At 38.3% G+C, this 27,227-nt stretch overlaps 1 protein-coding gene across 1 annotated transcript in view; it reads left to right on the top strand.

The window, feature by feature from the left end:
* LOC149084401 (uncharacterized) overlaps positions 1-27,227 on the top strand; it is a 62,794-nt gene that overhangs the window by 25,675 nt on the left and 9,892 nt on the right. Inside the window, exons 3-4 of the mRNA XM_089234789.1 lie at positions 15,318-15,505; positions 22,450-22,575. Coding sequence (XP_089090915.1) covers positions 15,318-15,505; positions 22,450-22,575 — 314 coding nt within the window. The remainder of the gene's footprint in view (positions 1-15,317; positions 15,506-22,449; positions 22,576-27,227) is intronic.

Here is a 27,227-nt window from a genome sequence, read left to right as displayed (position 1 = left end):
AGGTTTGACATGACCAGATTCACAAATTTTCGAAAATTTGTAATTAATATAAATGTGCCAACATATGATGTAAATTATGTCAAATGAAGTTTACAAATGCATTAAAAACAGCTTGCCCGCAAGATAAAATTACCCGACGCCAATGTAAAAATGTATTCAAAATAAAAGAAATTGCTGAACATCATTTGCCTGGACCCGGATGTGTAGATTCGCTGCGTTTTATGACAGAGCAGCCAATTAGGAGCTGGCATTATGACGTCACCAAACTTGCGTTCGTGTGCAAAATGTACTCTCGTGTGGCCTGGGGAGTGTGCGGTGTCACAGGGTGTAGGGAAAGGTAATAAACTGTCTTTGGTCCGACACAAACCAACCCCCACTACCCAACTTTATTTTCTCACACGGTCGAACCTTTATTAACACCACCACATCCATTTGCTTCTCGGACCTACACCAGTTACAGGAAAAAGAAAGTGTTTCACTTAAATAAAGTAATTAAATGTGCATATTAAAGACAGAACTTGAACACTTGGAGGCTAGCACAGTACTTACTCTCAACTTAGAAACACATTTTTCTCTCTCTCTCTCTCATCCAATTCGAAATATTTCCATTCAATAAAAACATTATGTGTACAGCAGTTGATGTGTATTAACAGTTGACGCTTAAAAGCATAATGTTCGATTGAGCGGGAAACTAACATTGACTCTATGGGGGGAAATTTTGACGCCGGAGAACTTTTTTCGTTTAAGCGCGGTATCCGTTTATCCGTTTTAACTGGGCCGACTGTGCATTCGAAATTCCAGCAAAAATTCCTAGATAAATTATTATGATTACAGTAGTTATTGACAAATTTAACATCTTGGCGTTCTGCTTGGTTAAGTCGACAAAACATGAAATATATTTTTACAGTATCTTTAAAAACAAATTCCTAAATATGATAAAGTTAGGCTTTACCACTGATATCAGTAGATTCATACAAGTGTATTAATTGCCTATGTATTTAGTTCTTTTAAATGAGATATGAAATTATATATTTTTTTAGATAAATTCTTTGATATGAAAAGAAATTCTATTGTTATTTAAATTCCCTTTTCATATTCCACTTTAAAAAAAAAAATACTATCACAGAACAGACCTATTTAAAATAATGGATTCTATAATATATAGTGAGATTTCATTTTCTTTACTACGATTTCTACGAAATAGCGGTTCTTGAGCTCTGGATGATATAGTTGAAATCTCAGCTACGCCGTTTAGCTAATTCATAAGGAGTGAGTGCCGTCTTAATGCATGATGAGAACCACCAGAATTAGCCAGCCGTGAGGGTCATGAGAGGTCTCGTCATATTGAGTTCTGGAATTACGATTTTCGTGAGTAGGTGAAGAAATTTCCAAACACGGGTGCTTCCAGCTAATTACTTTACACCAGCGGTTCTCAACCGGTACTCCACGGAGCCCTTGGGGCTCCTTGTGCACTCTCCAGGGGCTCCGCGGCCGCTAAATTAATAATTGATAATAATAATAATTTTAATAATTAAAAATAATTAAAAATATTTTTAAATAGTAAAAATGAATCAGTAACTTTGATGAATAATTAAAAAAAATTCCTAGGGGCTCCGCCATAGAATTTTTTTACTGAAAAGGACTCCGCGAGTCAAAAAAGGTTGAGAACCGCTGCTTTACACGAAGGCCAATGGTGTTACGACGGTTCTACCCCATAGGAGCCTATATTCCATCTACAACTTCTTACCCCAAGTGGTTCGTTCAAACGATCCCATCCACACAACAGACGGCATCTCTGAAAAGTTCGGCTCAGCTATGATTGCGCATATAACCTTTGAACCGATGCCCCCCGGAGCGTGAAATTTGAAAAGTCCGTTCTTCACGAGTCTTTAGATCACAAAATAAAACTACTGACTAAATTTCATATTTGTAGCTCCGGCGGTTTCGGTTCGGCATGATTTCTCTATATAAGGTTTGAACCGCTTATGACACCCACTTAGGGATCGAATTTTGAGAAATCTATTTTTAGTGAGTCTGCATTATAAAATAAAACTACGGACCAAATTTCACATTTATAGCTTCAGGGGTTTCGGCTCGGTGATGATGAATCAGTCAGTCAGGACATGTTATTTTATATGTTTAGATGATCAAATGGCCATATTTCATTGAAACAAAAATACGGTGAACTGGGATTTTAAATAAGATAAAATACGGGTCACATCGCTAATAGTGATTAAATACGTTGTCAGAAGTAGCCACAATCACCGATTGTTATTGAAATTACTGAAAAATTGTGTAAAAAAACGATGAATCTGACAAATATCTGAGACAGAAATTTATATTTTTGCCATAATTATCAGAATATAATTTATATGTTATGAAAACACTTTGTATTCACGATAAAATAAATATAAAAAATCTAAATAAACTTGAAAAATGGGGCAAATGTATAAAAAAATCGGAACAACCGAAATTACAGGAACGTCTCCTAATACGGTGCACAAGTGGCCCGTCAATTTGTTTCAGACATTTTACTGGTCCTTGGGCTCAGAAAGTTTGAGAAACTCTGCTCTATATGGCAATCAGTCCGAACTGCCCATTATTGACGTTATAGCCGAGGTGCCGTTACAACCCATACATTATAACCGAGTTTGACTGTATACAAAACGGTGTCTCTCTTTCTCAGACGGTTTATTTTTGAAAGACTGAGGCGTAAATATATTAAACTGGGCATATACATGTCAGTAAAGCTGATTTACAGAGTGTTTGCGTTTATGTAAACTCACCAACAAAACACGGGGGAGTCGAGGCTATTTTTTGAAAAACGCTTCTCCGAGAGAAATATTTAGGTGTTTGTGCTTTTTTGAAAGGAAGAAAAAAACGCTCGGGTGTTCATACAAACAGCGTTTGCCGTTGAAAAATGGAAAAATACCGATTAATTCCCAACTAGTTTGTTTGACGACACCTCTAATTTTCTCTCGTCGTAAACTTCAGAAAAATTTACGGTTACGTTTTTAGAACGTTATCCTGGGAAGTTTTGCGATGATGAAAACGCCACACGCTTTTTTCCCACATGGATAGAAATATACGAGTCGAGACCCGTGTTTCCCGAAGTGGGCGATATCGCCCCCTAGGGAGTTGAGCACTCGAAAAAAAATTCTGAAGAGAGGGTGGTAGGACAAACGTTTTTTAGGAAAAATCTAATCTGTGTGTATTATTAGTATTTAAATTTTTTTTCGAGACTGAAATTTATTAACGAGTTCTGTGTTCATCGCACATTTGATGGAACAGCTTAAATCAGAGAGAGGTGTTCAACGCATGGCCCGCGAGCCGCATGTGACCCTCGAAGATTTTTGCCGTGGCCCGCCAATGACAACCCTTTCGTAGTTTCTGAATTAGACATGTTATTCAGAGTTGGTGAAAGAAGCAATTTCAAAATTACTTCAAGAAAACGTATCAAAACTAATGAGAGAAATAAGTTCAAGAATTAATGAACAATAATCAGAATTTTTATAAATTCTGATTATTGAAGAATTAATTTCAGAATTAATAAATAATAATTTAGAGAATTTTCTAAAGAAATAATTTCAGAATTTTCTAAAGAAATAATTTCAGAATTTTCTAAAAAAATAATTTCAGAATTTTCTAAAGAAATAATTTCAGAATTGTCGAAAGAAATAATTTCAGAATTTTCTAAAGAAATAATTTCAGAATTTTCTAAAGAAATAATTTCAGAATTTTCGAAAGAAATAATTTCAGAGTTTTCGAAAGAAATAATTTCAGAATTGTCGAAAGAAATAATTTCAGAATTTTCGAAAGAAATAATTTCAGAATTGTCGAAAGAAATAATTTCAGAATTTTCGAAAGAAATAATTTCAGAATTAATGAACAATAATTTTGAGAATGAGAAGTTATTTTAGAATTAATGAAATTATTTAATAATTATTGAAAGAATTTCAAAATTGGTGGAAACAATTATTTCACAATTCATAAAAATTCGTATATTTTCAGAATTATTGAAAGACCTATTTTCAGAATCGAGCACTCCTGGGTACTTCAGGGAGCAGCACCGTGGTACTCGTGAGCCATGGGTTTAAGATTCCTGTTTTAGAGGGAGATTGTCTCGCGGTCGTTGCGACAATCTCACGATTGTCGACGCTGTGCCGGTCACGGGTTCGAAGCTGAGTCTTCCCCACGCTAAGTCAGGTACGACTGGTACACTTCTTCAGGGCCGTGCAAAATTAGAATAATTATTTCTTAAGGGAGGGCTGAGTAAAAGTCGAATAATCTCTTCGAGGGGCCCGTATGAGAACTGAATTATTTCATCGAGATCAATATAATAAGCATGACCCCCCCCCTCCCCTCGGCTGTGATCTTTGGCGGGCCCCCAGGACAGAGTTTTTACGGTCCCATAGTGAATTTATTGCGTAAAAAACAAAGAATGATAAAAATCGGCAGGGGAGGGGGTCATGAATATAAGATTTGAATTATTTCTCATTGAGGGCAGTATAAGAGCTGAATCATTTCTCATCGAGGGCAGTATAAGAGCTGAATTATTTCATAGAGGTCATTATAAGAGCAAATGATTTTGCAAATAAATTGAAGAGTCCCGTTTTGAAGACCGTATAAAGCATGGTCCGACAAATCCTAGGCGTCAGGTTACCACGGCGGCTGTGAAGTCTGTAGTGGAGTCTGAAATTTTTCTGTTCTGATTACTAAATTGGAATCATTGAATGACATAGAATTTTTTGATTTCATGTCTCATATAGGAAGGGGATATAAAGTCCCGGAAAAGTCGAAAAACATTATTTTGGAACGTTTTTCCGTGAAACAAAATCCTTCTTGGCTGAATCCTAACAAATTTGGCTGGTGCTTAAATTTTTTTTCTATTTGTCATTCGCTGGCATCAAATCTTGATAACTCGTTTGAGGGTCGTGTGAAATCAGACCATTTAGCGGCCCCATGGGGCCGCTGAGAAAAACTGATAAAACTCTTCGAGTGTAGTATAATTGAGGCGTTTTTCGCCGAGTAACGGTCTATGCAAATAGTTTTTTTAGACAGTTAAAAAAATTTATCGCTACATGGGGTGACCACATGACCCTGTTTTCCGGGGCTGTCCCGAAAGCACTTTTCGAAACGCTTGTTTCGATTTTAATTAGGCGATATTGACTTCCAAACATATTTAATGTTTTAATATCATATAAATATTTACTTTGTTTTTTGATGTACGCTACTTCCTTTATGCAAGATGAAAGTGGAGAGAGGTGTATGGTCCTTGATTTGCGTATATAGGGTGATTAAGAAAGAATTATCCAATTTTCACTGGAAATCGACCATTAAAAACTGTTCATAAAACGCAGGCACATTTTCCCGCGTATATTCACATATTACTTATCATTCTATTCTGTGTTCTTGATTTTTAAGTAATGTGCAATTTTGAAATCGGGCGATTCTCTCCAAGTCACCCTTTAAAAGTACTAACTTGATATCGTCCGCCGCATGCGCCAGAGGCACGAATGTACAATTTTCCTTTTTTTTTTAATCAGCTGTTTGGATACCTTGTTTTGCTATCTAAGTTATATACAAAAAATTGTCAACGAATAAGGTAAATACCAGGAAATACTAAAAAATTCCTAATTTGCTTTATTCGTTGACGATTTTTTGAGTATTATTAGGTAAAGTCATCTAATCTGAAACACACGCTACAAAACATTTTAGGAAAATAACTTCCATAGAGTAACATGGGTAGAGTAAACATTCCAAACGTCATTTCCCACGTTCTTTTATTTTTTGCAAGTACATTACACATTTGTGATTCTGGCATGACGGAGCCGATATATTGAGTATTGTACAAGTAGAATTTGATACAATTACATTGTATGATATACATGGTGATTAGCTCAGCTGAATAAAGTCATTCTTTAGTTCTGACATATTTTTAATTAAAAATGAATTTCTTATTTGGAAGTTTTCATTTTGGAGAACCTCTCGCGATCTGCTCTAGTTCATTGACGTGACCCCACCTCCAGGGGGCCACGACCCACGGTTTACGCACCACTGGCCTAGAGCGTCCAAGCAGCTCTTTTGAAATCAGGATATAAAATTATTTTAATATGTTTATTAACAAATAAAAAATTATCACTGACACGAGAAATGTCTGGAAAGAATGATTTTTTTAAACAATAGAAAGGTAAATCCTGAAATTTTCGTGACTGATAACGTAATTCTTTTCAAGTTTTAATGTACAATTTTCTACATGGTATTCTTTAAACAAATTACACGAGCTCTTGAAACCCAAGTCGTAGGTAGCTACGACTTGGATTTTAAAGCCATTGTTCCAATAACTACGTTCGGTTTTCTACGGATATTTCCGCGTCTTCTTAAGATTTGTATTCATAAGAACGTTGATATATTAGAAGAAATATGAAAGACAATCATGTTTTTCTGGAAACACCTCGAATAACAGGAATCATTATCGAGTTTTTCCTCGATTTGTGAAGGTTCGAAGTTTCTTATCGCTGTTAAGGTATACAAGGAAACGAGACTAAAACACAATAAATAAATATTCGTATCCTTTCAAGAAGTTTTCAAGTCTTAAACGGGTTTGTAATCAAATCAGCGAGTGCATCAGACTCGAATTCAACAGGCTACGAATTCCAACTGGGATGAGGATGCCTATTCCGGTTTCCAGAATTGACTCAAAGCTGAAGATCTAAAAACATGGGTGCGCCAACTCCTGCCCGGGTGCTTTTTCGTAAATAACGGCTCTAAAGCCTAGAAGTTTGATCAGCCGTGGTCAAATGGGTCTCTGGAGAGAAAGATCATCATGGGGGGCATCAGACACAAGAAGTAAAATAAGCGTAGCAAAGGAAGCCGGTGCCGAAAACATTTAACCCCTTCTTTATTTCTGTAATAATAATAATAAATTGTTAATTAGCATGTGAAAACACATCGAATCGGAATCTCCAATAATAAAATGAAATATTAAAGTAGAAAATTTTTAAAAAAATTATACTTTGCATAATTCCGGGCGCACACCCCGTTGCACACACACACTCACATTGGCTATATATCCGATTAATATTATTGCACACATGGGAAGAAATATCGTTATCTCTCGAATAATTAACATTCTATTGAGTATATAACACAGCTAGGATCTATATCCAGAGATGTAATGTCCAATAGTTATGAAAAATAATTATAAAATTATGAAGATGTTATTTTTTGTTATTCAAAATTTGTTTTGAATAATTGTATGAAAGCTTATCTTGAAGTCTTGAATTTTTGAGATAAATCTTGATTTAATGAAATATTTATTTAAAGTAAAAAAATATGCATTGTTTTAATTATTATAAAAGCATTATTATTATCCCTTCGTACAATCAAAAAAAAATTCACTCTAAATACATTCGAGTTTTCACATATAGTTAAACACTTTACTTTAAAGTAATTCGTCACGGGGATAATACTCTTTAATTAGCGCGGGAATCGATTAAAAGAATCACTGTTTAATTACAAATTTTTGATCAATTTGGAAAATTTTAATCGCATATTTTTCGAAACTATATCGGTGTATATAAAAAATATATTTTATTCACTTTTTACACCTATTCGTTGAACAAATATATAGGGATAAATTAAGAAATCATAAGGCTGCCCGCACGAAGCAATTCAAGATGCTGAACATATTTGTCAGATCTTGGAGTTGATCTTCACTTGGATCTTTTAATTTAAATCAGTTATTTCAGGTTAGTGTCCACATTGATTTCGAAATTGTTTCCAATCTTCTTACTGCTGCTTGTTTTCTTAGAAACTCTTGTCGAATGGTAGGCCTACTTGTTGCGAGAGGAGCTGATACTTCCCAAACACAAATACAGAGGCAGCAGCAGGAAAATTGCCCAATGAAGTGGCTGAAAAAAAAAAAAATGTTCATAAAAAAGTATGGATGTCAAATAAAAATTTATACGCAATACGCAAACTGTTATTTTCACGGAGGAGACAATAAATTTTTGGTCTTGTATTTTGAAACGCTCATCAAACTCAAATTTCCGTACCTCCAATTTTTCTTGAATCGACGTGTATTTTCCCATGCGGAAAAAGTCGATGAATATATTGATTCAAATATTTTTGAATATGGTCACTTTCTAATATAAGAACATTAAAATTTAAGACATCTTACCAGTTCCGTCAAATAAACAAGTTAAATTACCAACTTTTTCTGCAAACTTTAATTGAATTTGATCGGATTGGTCGAGTCGATTAATTCAAATGAAATTTTTAATTCCGATTAACAATTGATCGATTAACCGATTAATCGGATCAGCCCTATTTCTAATGTAGACTGAATTTAAGAAGAGTGAATGTTTCTCTCTCTCTCTCGGTAAAATTTTCTTTTTAATACAGTGTAAAGATTCCTATTGGCTTATACCATTTCATACATTGTTTCTGTTGAATTAGTTCTTTACCTGAAGTTAAATTATACCTTCAGAAATGTGAACTTGACATTGCTAAATGTTGAAGAGATCATCTCATTTCTAAACTTCTTTGTTGAAGAGATATTTAAACTCCTTGTTGAAGAGATATTTAAACTCCTTGTTGAAGAAATATTTAAACTCCTTGTTGAAGAAATATTTAAACTCCTTGTTGAAGAGATATTTAAACTCCTTGTTGAAGAAATATTTAAACTCCTTGTTGAAGAGATTGCAACTGAAAATTTTTTTGAAATTCTTAAACTTCTTACATTTTAAAACTTCTTTATGACGAAAGATGTCACTCTCCCTTGTTAATACGACTCCGTGAGGGCAGAGATGAATTTTCCTTTCCAGAAACATCGATATCTCCTCACTTAGCCAGTTTCCTGTATCTGTCGCAAAACTTCTTTGTTGAATTTTAAAACTCCTTTGTTGAATAAATTTTAAAACTTCTTTGTTGGAGAGATTTTAAAACTTCTTTGTTGGAGAGATTTTAAAACTTCTTTGTTGAATAAATTTTAAAACCTCTTTGTTGAATAAATTTAAAAACTTCTTTGTTGAATAAATTTTCAAACTCCTTGTTGAAGAGATTTGTAACCATATTTTTGAAGACTTTGTTAATCTTATTATTGAACTCATTAGTTCTTAATAATATTTACTTTTGTAAAGTCGAGCGAGTGTTTCCGTTTGATCCGGCTACAGCACAAGGACACCTTCTTTCAGTCCCTGTGAAATCCCCTTGATATTTTCACGAAACTTCTCTTTCTCTCTCTCTCTCCCCTTCTCAACATGCATTTCCCTATTAAATATTTAAATATTTTACTGCAGTTGCAGTGCCATTGAAATGAAATGCCATTGAAAATTTTTTACAACTTTTGAAAATTCGAGAAAAGTTCTGATGGAGTCCCTTTCTATGATGAAAAGCGGTGGTTCTTAACCAGGTGTCCTTGGAGAGATATCATGGGATTTCACATTTATAGATCAGCGTTTCTCAACCTATGGCCCGCTGGCAGACTTGGTACAATTATTCACCCGTTGTATCTGATGGATTAAAATAATATTATACGTTCATACTTAGGTTCATCATACACCACCAAGGAGAATGCAGAAAATTGCGGTCTTAAATACGGATATCACTGAATTTTGCCGAAAATTGTAATTTATTGCTTTAAATTCAATTTGCTAATTACTGCTAAAATTGCTGTAGGTGTGGAAATAAAGGGCTTCACAGTAAAAAACTTATTTCACGAAAAAAAAAATTCAAATGATTTGATGACCATATTTCATTGAGAAAAATACGGTAAATTGGGATCTGTGACATATTGACAATTGTCATCAAAGTCCTTGTCAGAAGTAGGTGCAATCGCTATTAAAATTCTAAGAAAAGTGAGAACAAAACGTTAAACCTGACAAACATGTGAGATGAATTATGATTTTTGCCATAATTATCAAAATATAATTTATGTATATTATGAAAACGCTCATTGCTCAATAATGAGATCAGCAATCTTTTCAACAATGAGGTCAGCAATCTTTTCAACAATGAGATCAGCAATCTTTTCAACAATGAGATCAGCAATCTTTTCAACAATGAGAGATCAGCAATCTTTTCAACAATGAGATCAGCAATCTTTTCAACAATGAGATCAGCAATCTTTTCAACAATGAGATCAACAATCTCTTCAACAAAGAAGTTTTAAAATCTCTTCAACAAAGAAGTTTTAAAATCTCTTCAACAAAGAAGTTTTAAAATCTCTTCAACAAAGAAGTTTTAAAATCTCTTCAACAAAGAAGTTTTAAAATCTCTTCAACAAAGAATTTCAAAAAATATTTCAGTTGCAATCTTTTCAACAAGGAGTTTAAGTATCTCACGACTTTGGTAATTATTACAAATTCAAATAAATATCGTTGAAAAAACGGGACAAATATTTAGAAAAAAATCGGGGCAACGAAAATTACAGGAATATCTCATAATACGGGGCATAAGTGGTCCGTCAAATTGTTTCAGATTTTCAGAAATGTTGTGAAACTCCGAGTTAAATGGCCTATGGTACAGTTCCACATCGCTAGAGTGGCCCCGGCACATTAAGAAACCACTCAATTCACCCACGGCACACTTACAAATCCCTCAAGTGACCCACGACGTATTTACAAATCACTCAGGTGGCGCGTGGCACAGTGCCAGAGCACTTAAATGGCCCGCGGTGCATTTTCACATCGCTCAATCGGTCCCCTAGCACGTTCCCAGATCACTTCATTGACCCGTATCATATTTACACATCACCTTAGTGTCCCGTGCATATTCCCAGTTCACTTGATTGACTCGTGGCAACTTTACAGATCACATCACAAGCCTGTGGCACAGTTCCAGTGAACCCCGGAGATTTTTTTTTTTTACTGCTACGATAGCGCGATTGGTAGAGGCATGGCGTGAGGTGCATAGGCATATCCGCCACAGGACAATCTCGAACGAACTGGGTTCGAATCCGACCTGCGCCAGAATGCCATACTTTCAGCCCGAGTGGCGTGGTATGATGCTCGTCTGCCACTTCGAAGGTTACCATCGAGATCCATGGATTCGAATCCGGGTATAAAACGTTAGAAGCAAGTTCTTTACCTACTGAACCTGGGACGACCGTGGATGGAGCCTTCATTTCCCACTCAACTCCTGTGGGTGGTCGGAAATATGACCGTACGGCGATATATGACCGGAGTTGGTGTGCGTTAAAGAAGTGAACTTAAGCGGCCCGCGACATATTTACAGATCACTGATTACATTTCTGGATCACTGATCCGCCGGGCGTTTACAGATCGCTTAAGTGTCCCGCGACATGTTTTGTCTTCAAATCAATGAAGTGACTCCCGCACTCTCCTGATGATTGAACACCCTTGCTTTGTACTGCAAAAGAAAGAGAAATACGATAGCCTTTATCATATTGGCCTCCTACGTTTGCCGTTTTAACTATTTGTTGTTATCTGATCAACAAAACAATCATCTCTCCCTCAAAAATGATATTGATCTTTCTTTCTTCGAGTCAATAAAACCAAGCCCGCCGCCATTTGGGGGTGTCAGAGGGAGCCGTTGCCTACCCCCCCCCCCGCTTTTGAAAAATGGTACTATATATATATATATACACATACATTGAAGTACATGTTCTTTGCCCCCCCCCCCCTTAAAATGTTGAAATGACGTCCCTAAATAAAACCCTAAAACCAACGTCCATAAAAGCTCAGAGGAGACTCCTTCTGCGACGAGACGATTCTTCATCTTTCAAAGGAGCCCGGTTCGGCTCTTATACGTATAGCTAGGATACGTCTCCCAAATTCTCCCGGGATTCGAACCTGGATTTGTAGAACCGTAGCGAGACTGACACTCGGCAACTAGATAGCGATGGTATTTCTAAAAATAACGTGATAAATCTATTGTAAAATGTAAATTTAACCTTTTGACACCCAGGCTGTGTGTGTGTGTGGGGGGGGGGGGGGGATTGTGTCCAATTTTTTTAAACGATTACGACATTGTCAGTATGTTTAATTTTTTTTTAATATCATACTTACACATAAATGTAACATACCGGTATCATACTCCATGCATTCGTATGCCAAACTTGCCGTAAGGTAGAGGGGTGCTCTTCTTTTGATGATGAGTACAGGCAGTGCTCACAACTAGAAAAGGGTTGAAGACTTTTGTATTGAGGGAACGGCGTACGTCGTAGGAGTTAGAGGCAAGACCGCTCTAACGCATGGAACCTAGAGGAAATGCGATTTAGCAAGAGCATAATAGCCTCGCGGAAAAGATTTTCCTCGGAAGGCTTTCCAACTCTAAAGTCCTATGTATTTAAATTGGTAGAGAGGCTCTTCCTGCTTCGTAGGAGCCAACCAAAACAACACTTCACTCGGGGGGGGGGGGGAAGCGGCGCTATGAGACTTTCAAGGGGTGTAGGTCGATTGCGCTCACCCCGATTTCCAAAAACACCCAATTTCCAGACTCGGCGTAATCGACCTGTTGGGGGAATACAAACACTCCCATTTTCGGCGCAATCGACCGAGCCCCCTTTCAAGACAGACTTGTTCAGAGGAACAGGTTTAGTCATTTCGAGGCCCTTTACATTAACTGTATTAACAATGCTCATCAATGGCGTATATGAAATGACTTTTTTAATGACACATCTATGAATAGAACCATAACTATATAGACGCAAGCGACCCTGACCCCGATCTTCAGTGTCTCCCTAGACCAGCGGTTCTCAACCTTTTTTGACTCGCGGAGCCCTTTTAAGAAAAAAATTCTATGGCGGAGCCCCGTAGGCCAACTTTTTAATTATTCATCAAAGTTACTGATTTATTTTTACTATTTAAAAATATTTATAATTATTTTTTAAATTTTAATGTTTTTTTATTTTCCTCGAGCGGCCACGGAGCCCCTGGGCTCCGCGAAGCACCGGTTCAGAACCGCTGCCCTAGACCAGTGATTCTCAAATTTTTTTTACTCACGGGGCCGTTATTAACAATTCAATTTCTATGGTTGAACCCCTTAGACTTTTCTCCTATTTATATACAAAATTAATTAATTAATTTTATTTTCCTGTGGAGGCCGCGTAGCCCCTAGGAAGTTTATACGGAGCACTGGTTGGAAACCACTGCCCTAGACAGTGGATGACCCCACTTATAACTTTCAAAAAATTGTCGTAAAAACGTTGTAAGTGGGAAAACCTTTAAACGGGAAATCACAATGAGTAGCCTATTAGCAACAGTTGGGACCATGAAAATAAGTCGTACCAAGTAGGGAAATGTTCTAAGTGGGAAAGTTATAAACGGGCTCCACAGAATTAAGATGTAGAAAGGTTACCGTCCGAGGGAGTGGGGGGCTGGGTCTTAATCCCCTACAGGATCCGTGAAGCGCACGATAGGACCAGACGCGGATTTATGGTTGCCGCTTGCGGGCTACGCGGACTTTGCCGCCCTTCTCCCATTCTATATATAGTCCAATTTTTCTGCTACTTCTTCTTCGAATTCGTCACCCTGTGGTATAACCCGCTTTGCCTTCCTCCGCTCCAGCAAGTACACCCGTGTCTCTAAGTCACTCTTTGTTCATTCACATGCTTTTACATGCTCTAGGTCAGCGTTTCTTAACAGTCGGGCCGTGACATCATTCATACCGGGCCGCGGGCTTCCAAAGGTTGAGAACCACTGTGCTAGGTCACTCACTGACTATACTATATAGGTAGATATTTTATCCATTCACATGCTTGCTCACACTCGAAGTCCCTCTTTTGATCACTCATGTGCTTGCAAACTCTCTAGGTCACTCTTTTGATCACTCATGTGCTTGCAAACTCTCTAGGTCACTCTTTTGATCACTCGCTGACTTGGTCCCTTACTGTCTCGGCAGAGGCGGATTTATTTAGGGTTATACAAATTTAGTCGCCCTTCCCCCATTCTGCTAATTTTTTTGGCCACTCGTTGTTCCAATTTGCCGCTTTTCTGAACTTACCACCCCGCGCTATAGCCCACTGAGCTCCCCTGCAAATAAGCCACTGGATATGATTATTACTAGAGCCCGGATTATATGCACTAAAAAAGTGGAAAATATGCTCTAAAAAGATGCAAATATTCACTTAAAAATGCAAAAATATGCATTAAACACCCCAGAATATGCTTTAGAAATCTTGAAAAAGTCAAAAATTCCGAAATATGTATTAAAAAAATTAGAAAATATGCATTAAATAAATCATGCAAAAAAAAACAGATGTGTTTTTAAAATGCATCTTTTCTATTTCTTAGTGCATATGTATTTTTCATTAACGAAAAAATATCTCCTCATATACATATATCGCATGTGCAAATATCTCTACATATTTTTATTCAGGCATTTTTTAATTTTCAACTTGTAGTTGCTTAATAACGAAATTAGCATTAACAAAAGATTTTACACTATTTCTAAAAAACAATTTAACACTTTGATACATCTCTAGAATGAAAATATTATGAACAATATTTGTTTGAAAAATTATTTAAAAAAAATTGAGTGAGCTTAAATAAACCTTCAAAAATATGCACTTATGCTGAAAATTATTTGATTTTATGCATTTATATGCATTAATGCTAAAAAAAGGCAAAAATATGCAAACGCATACGCACATATGCATTTGCATATAATCCGGGCTCTAATTATTACCTTCAAGTTCAAAATGAAACTCGTATTCAATAGATTTCTCAATCTTGTTTTACGGGGCCGCGGTGCCGCTTCGCACCTGTTCATGTCCGGCCCATCTTTGGCATGTTTGTTTTTTCGTTCGTGCAACCGAAACCATTCTGATACAATGTTTCAAAGTGACCAGAATATAATGTATATATGGCGTGAAAAATTGGTCGCAATGTGTGTCTTCGAGTTGAAAATGTGACTTTTTTGTGTGTGTTAGCGGATGACGACGATAAGACATCTTGAAGCCAGTGTTATCGAGTCACCCATGTAAATGTCTAAATAAATACTAATTTAGATTCTGGTCGGGCCGCCCCGTGGTCACTGAAGCCGTGAGAATCGGTACGAAAAGTGAAACATTTTACATGTATAATAGCCATTGTTTTTCGACTTTGAATCTTTATGTAGCCAATGCCCAACGCCAGTGGATGATGTATGGCGATAAATACGAATACGGCATTGATGAATCGTGTTCAGTGAATGAGATAATAAGATATGTGAATAGGTTGAAGAATGCGCATTTCAGCCTATTACATAAATATTTATGTATGCATAATATATAAGCTCGTGTCACATATTGTATCGACTATTTGGCATCTAAGACGTTAATTTTATTATTATTTCTTTTGTTTCTCAAACAGACAGAGCAGAGTACTTCGGACTGCAAGAGGAGCGAGAATGCGTCAACTGCGGTGCCATATCGACGCCACTGTGGCGAAGAGACGGCACGGGGCATTATCTCTGCAACGCCTGTGGCCTCTACTCGAGGATGAACGGCGTCAATAGGCCTCTGATCAAGCCGCAGAAGAGGCTCGTGGGCCCGCTCGTGGTACGTTGCTGAAGATTCTCGCAAATTTCAGTCATTTGTATCGTCCGATTTATGGGCCAATAATGTTTTAGAAATAATATAGACGACGTTATATATTTACCCATTTTAAGCCTATATTAATGGGGTTTTTTTATTAATACCAATTAGGGCTTCTCTGATACCGTCCCACCCCTAGAAAAAAGGGGTCATTCAAGTATTATGTCAGCATCGATGGGGGGGGGGAAGTGGATTTGCTGACTTTTGATGACGGGGGGGGGGGAGTTGGCTAATGTTTACGTCATTGGCCACCCCCTTTATAAAAATATTAAATATTCTTAATGGCACCATAACTGGGTGTGCTAAAAACGAGAAAAAGTTTGTGGACATCTGAGCAATCTCCCTACCGATAAGTCCTCATAAGATCTTTTCTAGTAGACCCCTCAAACCTCAAAAGAGGTTTCCCCCCCCCCCCCACCATGTCTTGTATTACTTATAAGGGGAGGGGGTCGACTAAACGGTTTCGTGTTTCGTACGCACTCAGTGCGCCACGTGCGTTGTCCTGGAGCAGCGGTTCTCAACCGGTGCTCCGGGGAGCCCGTTGGGGCTCCGGGGAGCCCGTTGGGGCTCCGTGTGCACTTCCCAGGGGCGCCGCAGTCGCAATGTCCTTAGCCTTCAAATAATCTTTTGTCAAAGTTCTTAGCCTTCAAATAATCTTTTGTCAAAGTTCTTAGCCTTCAAATAATCTTTTGTCAAAGTTCTTAGCCTTCAAATAATCTTTTGTCAAAGTTCTTAGCCTTCAAATAATCTTTTGTCAAAGTTCTTAGCCTTCAAATAATCTTTTGTCAAAGTTCTTAGCCTTCAAACAGCATTGAAATTGTCAAAAACTGATCATAATTCGATATAAATGTATTTTCTTCCAATATTTTAGTTTTTTTTAACATTTGTTTGCAGCAAAATAATATTTTTGATCGCCTGATAGAGGGGGGGCATAAATTGCTCGTGCGCCCCCCCCCCCTCTCCCGAACGAATGTCGCTGATTCCATATGCGTTAGCAGAAAGGGACAGAACTGACGAAATGTTGTTGTCTGGTGGTGGGGGAGGGGGAGCGTTTGAGAGTTTTGATGACAAAGAAGGGGGGATGGGTTAATGAGGGCTAAAACGTTAAAATCGCCAATTGGCGATGTAGGGTTTTTCGGTTATGATCAGAGCTGTAAAAGACACGCGATGGGCAACAACAATAACAACTTGTGGTATTCTTGAATCTTAAAATGGACTTTTTTGGCTTCATGAAGCTTGTGTGGAAATAGGCCCCCCCCCCCCCCCCCACAAGTTGAAGCTGAATCTGTAAAAATTCCTGCTGTAATACTTTTGAAGAGGCTGATTTTGTTTTTTAAGATTTGTTTTGACAAGTTGTATCTGATCTGAATAATTTTTTTGAAGATCCTTAAAATTTTTAAAAATTTCTACATTCAGCTTGATATAAGATCTCTTAGTTCGTGAAGCCTATATGATCCCGACGCCACTTTGATATCGTTAGGTGCGGTAGCTCCAGAAGTGTGATTACAGGAGGCCTAAGCTATAGCCCAGGGTTATTCAACCTTTTTCTAGTCGCGAGCACTGCCTGTGCCAATTTCGTCCGCTGTCTTATGACTACTGTGCTTAAATTGCAATAGCGATAGAGCCTGGACGTGCTCGGTTCATTCTGTATTCTGCCTGTACCCATCATCAAAAGAGGAGCACTCTTACGGCAAGTTTGACATACGAATGCATGAAATTAAGATTGATTTCAATCCTTGAATGCCATTTGTACCAGGGGCGTAGCCAGAAATTTCGTTCGGGGGGGGGGGGAACCAAAGTGATAGAACAATAGATTTGGCCATCTTCTTCCCTTCTTTTGGTCATTTTCTCATATTTCGGGGGGGGGCAGACCCAAAAGTCCTCCCCCCCCCCAGCTACGCTCTTGATTTGTACTAGGTGTTCAATTGCAACGTTGACCAAGTGCTCGGGAGTATGAAATCGGACACAAGCATCGATCACTCTGGATGTTCCACTGAGCACTGTGGTGCTCGCGAGCAACGGATTGAAGATACCTGTTATAGCACAAGGCGGCAAGTTTGGCAAATTTGAATAAGTGGTCAAGAAAATGATTAGAATGAGAAAAGGCCTCATAATTTGTGTAGCTTGTGGCTTCAATCACAGGAACAATGACCACAAAATTCTTTTCCTAGTCTCTAGTGAGTTCAAACCTTCATCATCACGATCTATTTACTATTCGTAGCTATTTAATGATATTCATGAAAGAAAATAAACAAAAAAGGCAGCACCAACTCACCTGACAAGTCAAAGTTGCCAACTAATTACATATACAGTATATAAAAAAGAAAAAACTCTCGTGGGTGTGGCATCTAGGCCCAATGCATCGTGGCTATTATATTATGTAAGCCCATACCCCTCACACCCTACGACTGAAAGTGAATTTCTCGCATATACCTATAGGCTTCTCTCTCTCTCTCTACCTTGATTGACCACCGCCTAGTTTTTTGCTGCTGCTCACGACATTCAATGGCCGAACACGTAACGGACGCCATCCATCAAACTAGACAGCACTGTAATGGCGCACGAAAACTCTTTTTTTTTTCTATATATATATATGTATATAGAGAGAGAGAGAGTGTGAGTGTGCGGCTGGCTCAGCAGTGATTCTACCATTGGTCTTCGAAATCATGAGCTGGGCTCATTAGAATTCGAGAAGAGAGAAATGGAGAGAAATGTTTTTGAGAGTTAATATTTTACTGGAATAATGATGAATGATTATCACCTGCGTACAATTTCCCAAACACTTTCCCCACCGTTATCTCTATCTCTTGCTGCTGAAATTCGTATTGTAATGTGTGTTAAGGAAAAAAAATTATCATTTACTATATCAGATTCATCTTGACATTTGCTATATCCGGGATATATGGCTTATATTCCTGTCACTGGGAACCGAGGAACAGACACGAGTTCAGTCGACAGGAAAAACCCTTTTTTTTTGCGTTCGCCTTAACAATGCCATTAAAAATAATTAAATTTCGAATACCTCACGGCACTCCTTGTCACTTCACTCTAATCCAGTGTTTGCCAAAGTGGGCAATATCGTCCCCTGGTGGGCGATGGAATAGACCGGGGGAGAGGGCGGTGGAAGCTACGATTATACCATTGGATTCTATGGGCTTGTTTGAGTTGGGTGGCGATGGGAGAGAGAAAAATTTCTGAAGAAGGGGGCGAGGGAACAGAAAAGTTTTGAAAACTATGCTCTAATCCTTTTCACTTTATCTGTGATTTCATCCGGAAAATATACAGTGGATTCCGCTTATAAAGTTTTCAAAAAACCGTCATGAAAAGCGTTGTCACCGAGAAAACGGTCTAAGTGGGAACGTTATAAAAATACAAGCACGAAGGCTACAACAAGCTAAATGTCCAACGATATGTATTAATAATATAAAGATTATTATTTAAGATAAATATTTTCATAGAACGACTATCATATATGTTTTACTTTCAATATAACGACCCCCCCCCCCGGCAATAAACGTCCGTTATTAGAAATCCTCCACTATAATGCCCGTTTCCAATGGAACGAAGGGAGTCGTTATATCGAGCGTCGACTGTAGCACGAAAGAAAAACTAATAATTAATTCTACATAATACACTGCCCATGAAAAAGACTAAAAGACATTACGGTTGTCTTAATTCTAAGTATGGATAGCTTATCGATTTATCCCACTATGTATCATACTTCTTTTTAAACGTGTCAATTGTGTTAGAGTTCACGACCCTGGAAGGTAAGCTATTCCATTTATTAACAACCCTATAAGGCCAGGATTACACTATGAAAGTTTGATAAAAATTCTTTCATAAAATAAATCAAAAAAATGCAACCAACAAGCGGTAACAGACACGCTTTGGCTTGTTTGGTTCTTTTTTTTCGTTTCGTAAAAAATCTTTTATCAAATTAATCTTTTATAGTGTAATCCCGGCCTAGGGAAAAAATTCCTGGTGACACCATAACCTGGAATTGTCCCTGTTATGAGCGGGATCCATTGTAAGAGTGAAAAAAAACCCGAGTATACAAGGGAAGAGCCGCCCTTATGGGGTATGTGATAGGTGCGGTCGCACCAAGCCCCGCGTTTTTGAGGGGGAGGGGCCCCTCGCAAGTAATAATAATTTCTTTCATAAATTTTGAATTTTCGCCCATTCTGAAACTGTTATCTGTTATCCGATGGTCATTGGATGTAAAACCTTCCATATGAACTTTTGGCCTCGTGAATAATAATATTTCAAAGAGAGTAGTATTCTCTATGGTACCGAATGATCTGATGGAACCATCATCAGTAGAGACCAAAGTTTAGGCATTATAAATGGTCAAAATAGGCAGGCTAAAAGGCACTGAAAATGCTTAAAATAGGCACTAATAAAAGGCATTTATAATTAGTGGAAGAAAGAAAAAAATGACTAAAAGCCTAGATATTAAGTGCCTGAAAACTGGCTAAAAATTGGTTGCACTTACTTCGTCTGCTGTTGCTTATAATAATGGCCGCAACTAGATACTTGGTCAATCGTGCCGAACCGGCATTTTTGCACCCCTTGCCATGTAGACGAAGCAGTGAATGGGTGAATTGAACACCCATTCTGGTCCACCCCCTTTGCGTACGCCAATGCACCTGCAGCTCCCTTTTCCCAATTAATGGTTTGTATACGGCTCCCCCAGAATAGTTTAGTAGATATTTTCACATACAAAAGAACTTCAAAGCTATAAATAGGCACAGAAATCAATATCATCAACGACTTTGTCGCGACGTCCCGACAAAGGTTGGTGATGCCCTTAGGAGCTACGACGCACACTTTGAGAAACACTGGTATTTATGGTTTAACATTAAATTATCTATTCGTATATGCATGTATCTACATATAGGCCTATATATTGTCTATTAATTTTTTTTTTGAAAGGAAAATATGAATCAAAGTGCTCAAAGAGGCATATTTACTGCTCGAAATATGAAAGCTTGGAAAATAAATAAAACTTGATCCGAATCCGGAAGATTCCCCTCATCCGCAATCCCTCAGGTCCCGAGGAGTCCGGATTGGAGAGGCTCTACCGTAATTGATAGCGATTCTATGTCTGCAAACCAGTTACTATACAGATAACTTATTATTTAATTTTGTTTCCATTGACCGAAGGGAAAAAATCCGACTTTTTAGTTAATTTTTACACTTTATGAAATCTAGTGATAGTCCAGTGGTGGTTTAATAGTTAGTAGTTTAGCCCAAGGCTAGAGAAATCACAAAAAAATATAGATGTCAGAACAATTTTTTTAGGCGCCAACATTTTTTTTCCCTGAAGAAGGTCTAAAATTATGTTTATTTTGACTTTTTCCAGGGGGACTAATGACCCTCTTTCATGTTGGCAGATGTGTTGCAATAAATTCCAAACATTTTGTTCTGCTCTCAGAATACACAAAAATTTTAGGCACCAATACCAATTTTTTAGTCGCCATGGGTTGACATGGCCCATCCCTGGTTTATACCAGTGTTCTTCAACCGCTGTGCCGGTCCGTGAGAATTTCTTGTCGATTCCAAATTATTTCTCACATTTCCACAGGTGTAAAAAGGTTGGGGAGATGAGCACTAGTTTATACAAAATCACTGATTAGAGCCAAAGTTTTGTTCTCACAGTGGCTAAATAACCAAAATGTAGAATTTTAGCTCAAAGGGGGGGAAAACTCCCCTTTTAGAATAGAATGAAAAAAAATGCAATGATTTTTAACATTTTGCAACCAATTATGTGGGGAATAAAAACGAAGTCCCGTTTTACCAATACCGTTCACAAAACGTCCCATTAGACTAGAGGTTCCCAAATTTTTGTTTCATCGCCTCCCCCCCTCTCTTTTTCAGAAATTTTTTTCCTATCATCCCTCCAACTTAAACCAACCCAGGGACCCTATACAATACCTGTAGGCTCTACCCTTGGACCATCACATCACCTCCCAGTGACGATATTGCCTACTTTAGGATACACTGTAGCAGTATTTTTTCGGGGGGGGGGGGGATTTCCGAATTTTTTTTTTCTTCTGAAGGGAGTTTTTACGTTTTTTTCCTGCTTAACACTATAATCTCGGCTTGAGGAAGAAGGAGGATTAAACCCCCCCCCCCTCCCCCGAATCTTCCTACGCCAATGCACTGTACTAAACTATAGCGTCCCCCAAACTTTTTGTTCCATAATCTCCTTCTCAAAAACGTTTTTCTCATCACCCCTAACTTCAAGCCAACCCATAGTGTCCTATACTAATCAAAAAGTTTCTTTCGCCCCCCCCCCCAGACCCTTCCATCACCCCCGGGGGGGGGGGTGATATTGCCCACTTTGGGAAACTGCGTTAGACCAGAGATATATGGTCACCGTACTTGCAAACGGGACTTTTTACGGATATAGTTATCAGAAGCATCGAGTACCGGTATAATCGCATAAAGCGCGGCTTGGACTGTGTATTATTATTCACGTAACGAATTCATAGATGGAGGGTTTTATACTCAATGACCACCAGACACAACAGTTTTACCACAATTTTATCTTGACAATTCCGAATCTTTCACACGATGTATGCATTCGCCGATGTTGAATCAGAATTGGTTGAATATACTGTACTCAACCTTACACTCACACGGTATTCAGGATCCGGCTCATAACGTTTCCACTTAGAAAGTTTCCCGGTGACAGCGTTTCTCGTGACGGTTTTTTGAAAAACATTATTAGCGGGATTGGCTGTATTTTTTTTCCTTATGAAATCACATTTGAACACTGGTTAGGAGCAACAGAATGGTTGTCCCAAAAAAGAGTCGTATTCTAATGAAGAAATTATAAAATGTTACGTGAAATTTGCAAAACTAAATAATTACATAATATTCTTGTATTTATTATATGTTTCCAGACTACCAACAGGCGCGTGGGTCAGATCTGTACGAACTGCGGCACGACGAATACGACCCTGTGGCGGCGGAATAACCACGGCGAACCAGTCTGTAATGCCTGCGGCCTCTACTTCAAGCTTCACGGGGTAAGTGCTTTTTCTTGTTGTTTGTTTCTTTTAGGAGAAATCTCGCATTTCTCTCTTCTTTTCTCATTGGAAATGCCAATATCGCTGTCTGGAATCGCTCCCATTATTGCCTGCACTCCCCTCCTTCTCCTCTGTAACCTCAGGAATGTTCCCACGGTTATGACGCAACACGGTTCTAGGGTACTGAGTACTTCGGGGGAATTCTAACGTATTCAGAGATTGTTTTGTATGTAGAGATAGGAAGAAGAGATTTTTACTGAAATATAATGGACACGAGAATGAGGTAATGACACCCGGAGAAATATCCATAACGGTATTTTTCCGCGGGTGGATAGCTGCGAATCCGGAAATTCGAAGCATTTTGTCGCGTTATTGCTATGTATGACAAGATATGTTATACGCAGGGTGTTGGCGTACTTGATCGTATTGTTAGATTGAATTTCAAAACATCGCATGTATCCCCCGAAGCTATTCTTATGATTCTTTAACTTTGAACTAGAACGAGTAATAAAAAAGGATAACGCACGGCTTTATTGCCACGGGGCTTACCGAAATCATCTAGTTTGTGAATCAAATAGGTAGTTTACTGAAGTTATACAATACCGTAACACGGGACTACTTCGCGCCGCTTTTTGAGAGATTATATGAAAAAACCCATGTGCTAGGCATAGCAAATATGTACAATGATTTTTGAAAATTATGTTGATACATTCTAAGATGATGTGAGAACAGGCCTGTTGCCATAAAAAGCCACCACAATTTTTTACTTTTAGCTTTTATGAATTTTTTAAAATTGGTGCAAAGTAACCATAGGAGCGGGTTACTTTGCATCACCTTATTATGTTGATTATTTCTTATCATCTACTGTTTTGGACCACTGTCGACCCACCTAAAATTTATTGTTTGTTACCACATAGTATTTCGGGAAACCGACAGCAAATGAATTTCTTTTTCTTTGAATGGAAAAAATGACCAAAATTCACAAAAGCACAACACGTCTCATTTTAACATGCAAAAAACAAGCAACTAATATAAATGAAATTTGGTATTACAGTCGATCCCGCTTATAACGTTCCCGCTTAGTACGACTTTTGTTCGTGGTCCCAACTCTAATTCTCATTGAAATTTCCCGTTCACACACAAAGCGTTTTTCCCGCTTACGTTTTTTCATAACGGCTTTTTTTAAACCGTTGTAAGCGGGACCCACTATATTGTATCAAAAAACAAGAGACCAGGAATGTTCATTTTGAACGTAATATGATTGATACTGAGCTGAATTTAGCCTAAAACAAAGTAAAAAAACGTATGACTTTTTGGGTGGTGAAAAGTAGTCCTAGCGTGTTTTGCTCAGATCCTTGCCATCAAACACAATCGGCCCCGCTTAATCGGATGACAGAGACACCCGGTTTAAACGGATAAAATACTCCGGCACCAAAATTTCTCCCATGGAGGACAATGTTAATAATCTCCACTTAATATCGATTTTCCAGCTTAAAATCGAATATTACGAGTCACACACACATCAATGTTAATATACATCAACCACTATACACATGATGATTTTTATTGAAGGAAACATTTGTAATCAATGGGAAATATGTTACTAAGTTGAAATAAATGCATTTGAGAGTAGGTACTGGCCTCTAAGTAGCCTATTTAAGTTGTCTTCCATACGCAAATTTATTTTTTTTTTCTTTATTGAATCAATAGAAGACGCTAACAGTAGGCAATGAAGAGAATTAAGGGATGACGACATCGATGTTCGTTCAGCAATAGTTCTGTCATTGAATTTCAATTTATACTGGAATGTTACGTTAGTTAATAAATATCTTTAGACTTTTTCGATTATGAAAGTCAGAAATAACGTTCGGTCAAACCAATGATAAATATGCAACTTGAAAGTAAACGCGCCGTTTATTTGATTTAAATATTGAACCACACGAAGCACAATCCGAATTTTCAAAAGGGAATATTTCCACTTATTTTTCGAAATGCTCTTTTTAACGGTTTCTGAATCTTTGGGATGAGCTCTGTCCGATTAGGCAAAAGGGTTTATACTTCTGGTCGAAATTATAATGTAAAGCGGATCGTTTCTAGCGAAAGGGAAGACACACATATTATACACTGCGGTATTTTCCATTCAAAGGGGAACATAACAAAGCTGTTGTCCAATTGGCGTTAAGGAATTTTTTTACGAAAAACGGCGCATTTTTCAGACACACTTTCAAAATCACATTTTGTAGTAGAACCTCTGGATAAATCCAGGACAAGTTCGGAACTAGAGGGTGCCGGCAACTGTTTCGGGCGGTAAAATTTAGGGGGTCGCAGTTTTAGGTGGGATCAAAGAACACCGTGTTATAAAATTACCCGATTTAAAAGTTGTCGGGCGGCATAAATCCTGGTTTCGGTCCTGAAATCCAGGGTGACCGAAAAGTCTCTTAATGGATAAAAAGCAATCAGTCCCATATCGACGTAATTAAAAAAAATCCATTAGTGGAAGTGTTCGTTATGTGAGGTTCCATTGTAGAAATGATCGTGTTTGTTATGTTACTCACGAGAGAGTTAGTAGCAAGGGTGCCTACCCCTTGGCTAGGAGAAACCTTCTGAAACCAGGATGGCGTAGAAATTTCCAATTTTTCAGAATTAACCGTCTGCAATTTCAATCAAAAAGTAGCATTTCCGCTAATTTTCTTTCAAAACGGAACGTTTTCAAAATTTAAATGTAGATAATTCCCTTGAATGTTGATCAAGAAAAACGTAATGTTTAAATATCCTTATTCCACTCCCTTATGCTTTGCTATACCTCTCGGGCCATTTTCTACTTTTGTAAAGCAGTACATTCCGGAGAAAGAAAGGATTTTATTATTATGTCTTTCTGTAAATTTAGTAATTGTGGAAATGCGTTTCTTTTCGAAAATAAGCTGCTCGAATTCGCTCATTTGTCGGAGCGAAATTATTATTGGCCATCCTAAACATTCAGGTCATTATACACTGAAGAGCCAAAAAAACTGGTAGACCTGCCTAATATCGTGTAGGGCCCCCGCGAGCACGCAGAAGTGCCGCAACACGACGTGGCATGGACTCGACTAATGTCTGAAGTAGTGCTGGAGGTAATTGACACCATGAATCCTGCAGGGCTGTCCATAAATCCGTAGGAGTAAGAGGGGGGTGGAGATCTCTTCTGAACAGCACGTTGCAAGGCATCCCAGATATGTTCAATAATGTTCATGTCTGGGGATTTTGGTGGCCAGCGGAAGTGTCTAAAATCAGAAGAGTGTTCCTGGAGCCACTTTGTAGCAATTCTGGACGTGCGGGGTGTCGCATCGTGCTGCTGAAATTGTCCAAGTCTGTCGGAATGCACAATGGACATGAATGGGTGCAGGTGATCAGACAGGATGCTTACGTATTTGTCACCTGTCAGAGTCGTATCTAGACGTATCAGGGGTCTCATATCACGCCAACTGCACACGCCCCATACCATCACAGAGCCTCCACCAGCTTGAACAGTCCCCTGTTGACATGTAGGGTCCATGGATTCATGAGGTTGTCTCCATACCCGTACACGTCCATCAGCTCGAAGCAATTGGAACCGAGACTCGTCAGACCAGGCAACGTGTTTCCAGTCCTCAACAGTCCAATGTCGGTGTTGTCGGGCCCAGGCGAGGCGTAAAGCTTTGTGTCGTGCAGTGATCAAGGGTACACGAGTGGGCCTTCGGCTCCGAAAGCCCATATCGATGATGTTTCGTTGAATGGTTCGCACGCTGACACTTGTTGATGGCCCAACATCGAAATCTGCAGCAATTTGCGGAAGGGTTGCACGTCTGTCACGTTTAATGATTCTCGTCAGTCCCGTTCTTGCATGATCTTTTTCCGGCCGCAGCGATGTCGTAGATTTAATTTTTTACCGGATTCCCGATATTCACGGTACACTCGTGAAATGGTCGTACGTGAAAATCCAAATTTCATCGCTACCTCGGAGATGCTATGTCCCATCTCTCGTGCGCCGACTATAACACCACGTTCAAACTCACTTAAATCTCGATAATCTGCCATTGTAGCAGCAGTAACCGATCTAACAATTATGCCAGACACTTGTTGTGTTATATAGGCGTTGCCGACCACAGCGCCGTACTCTGATTGGTTCCATATCTCTTTATTTGCATACGCATGCCTGTACCAGTTTTTTTGGCTCTTTTATTTATTATTCAATATTATTAGTTTATTATTCAATATTCACTGCCTTCATCGCACCCTAAAATCCTCATGTAATAACCAAAATAATCCTACTCCTAACCAGATTATGGCCCGCCGCTCTATCTCAGTCAAGAGATTTATCAGGCCGTCGAAGACCTGGGCCATGCTGGGGGGAAAAAAAGGAAATATAAATGAAGATAATCCTACTAATATACTGTATAAATTGTGTGAAATTTGCACGCGATCGATCAACCAAAATGAAAATATATAAAAAAAATGCATTTAGCTGATCGTAAAAAAAATCGCACACGAAATTGCTCTGGGGGTCCCGATCCGCATTCCTTTTCATGAAAATGATACTACATGTAATAATGATAATAATAATATAAAAAATAATAATAATGAAACCTCGGTCATAGTACGTGTGGAAAAAAACAAATGTACTCTGTGGTCTCTTA

The sequence above is a fragment of the Pholcus phalangioides genome, unplaced genomic scaffold, assembly GCF_987345545.1.
Source record: "Pholcus phalangioides strain wild (caught in Gottingen) unplaced genomic scaffold, Ppha-v1.0 ptg000008l_1, whole genome shotgun sequence".
Taxonomy (NCBI): Eukaryota; Metazoa; Arthropoda; class Arachnida; order Araneae; family Pholcidae; genus Pholcus; species Pholcus phalangioides.
Note: the sequence above shows the minus strand (reverse complement) of the source record. Positions and strands in the feature narration are given on the sequence as shown.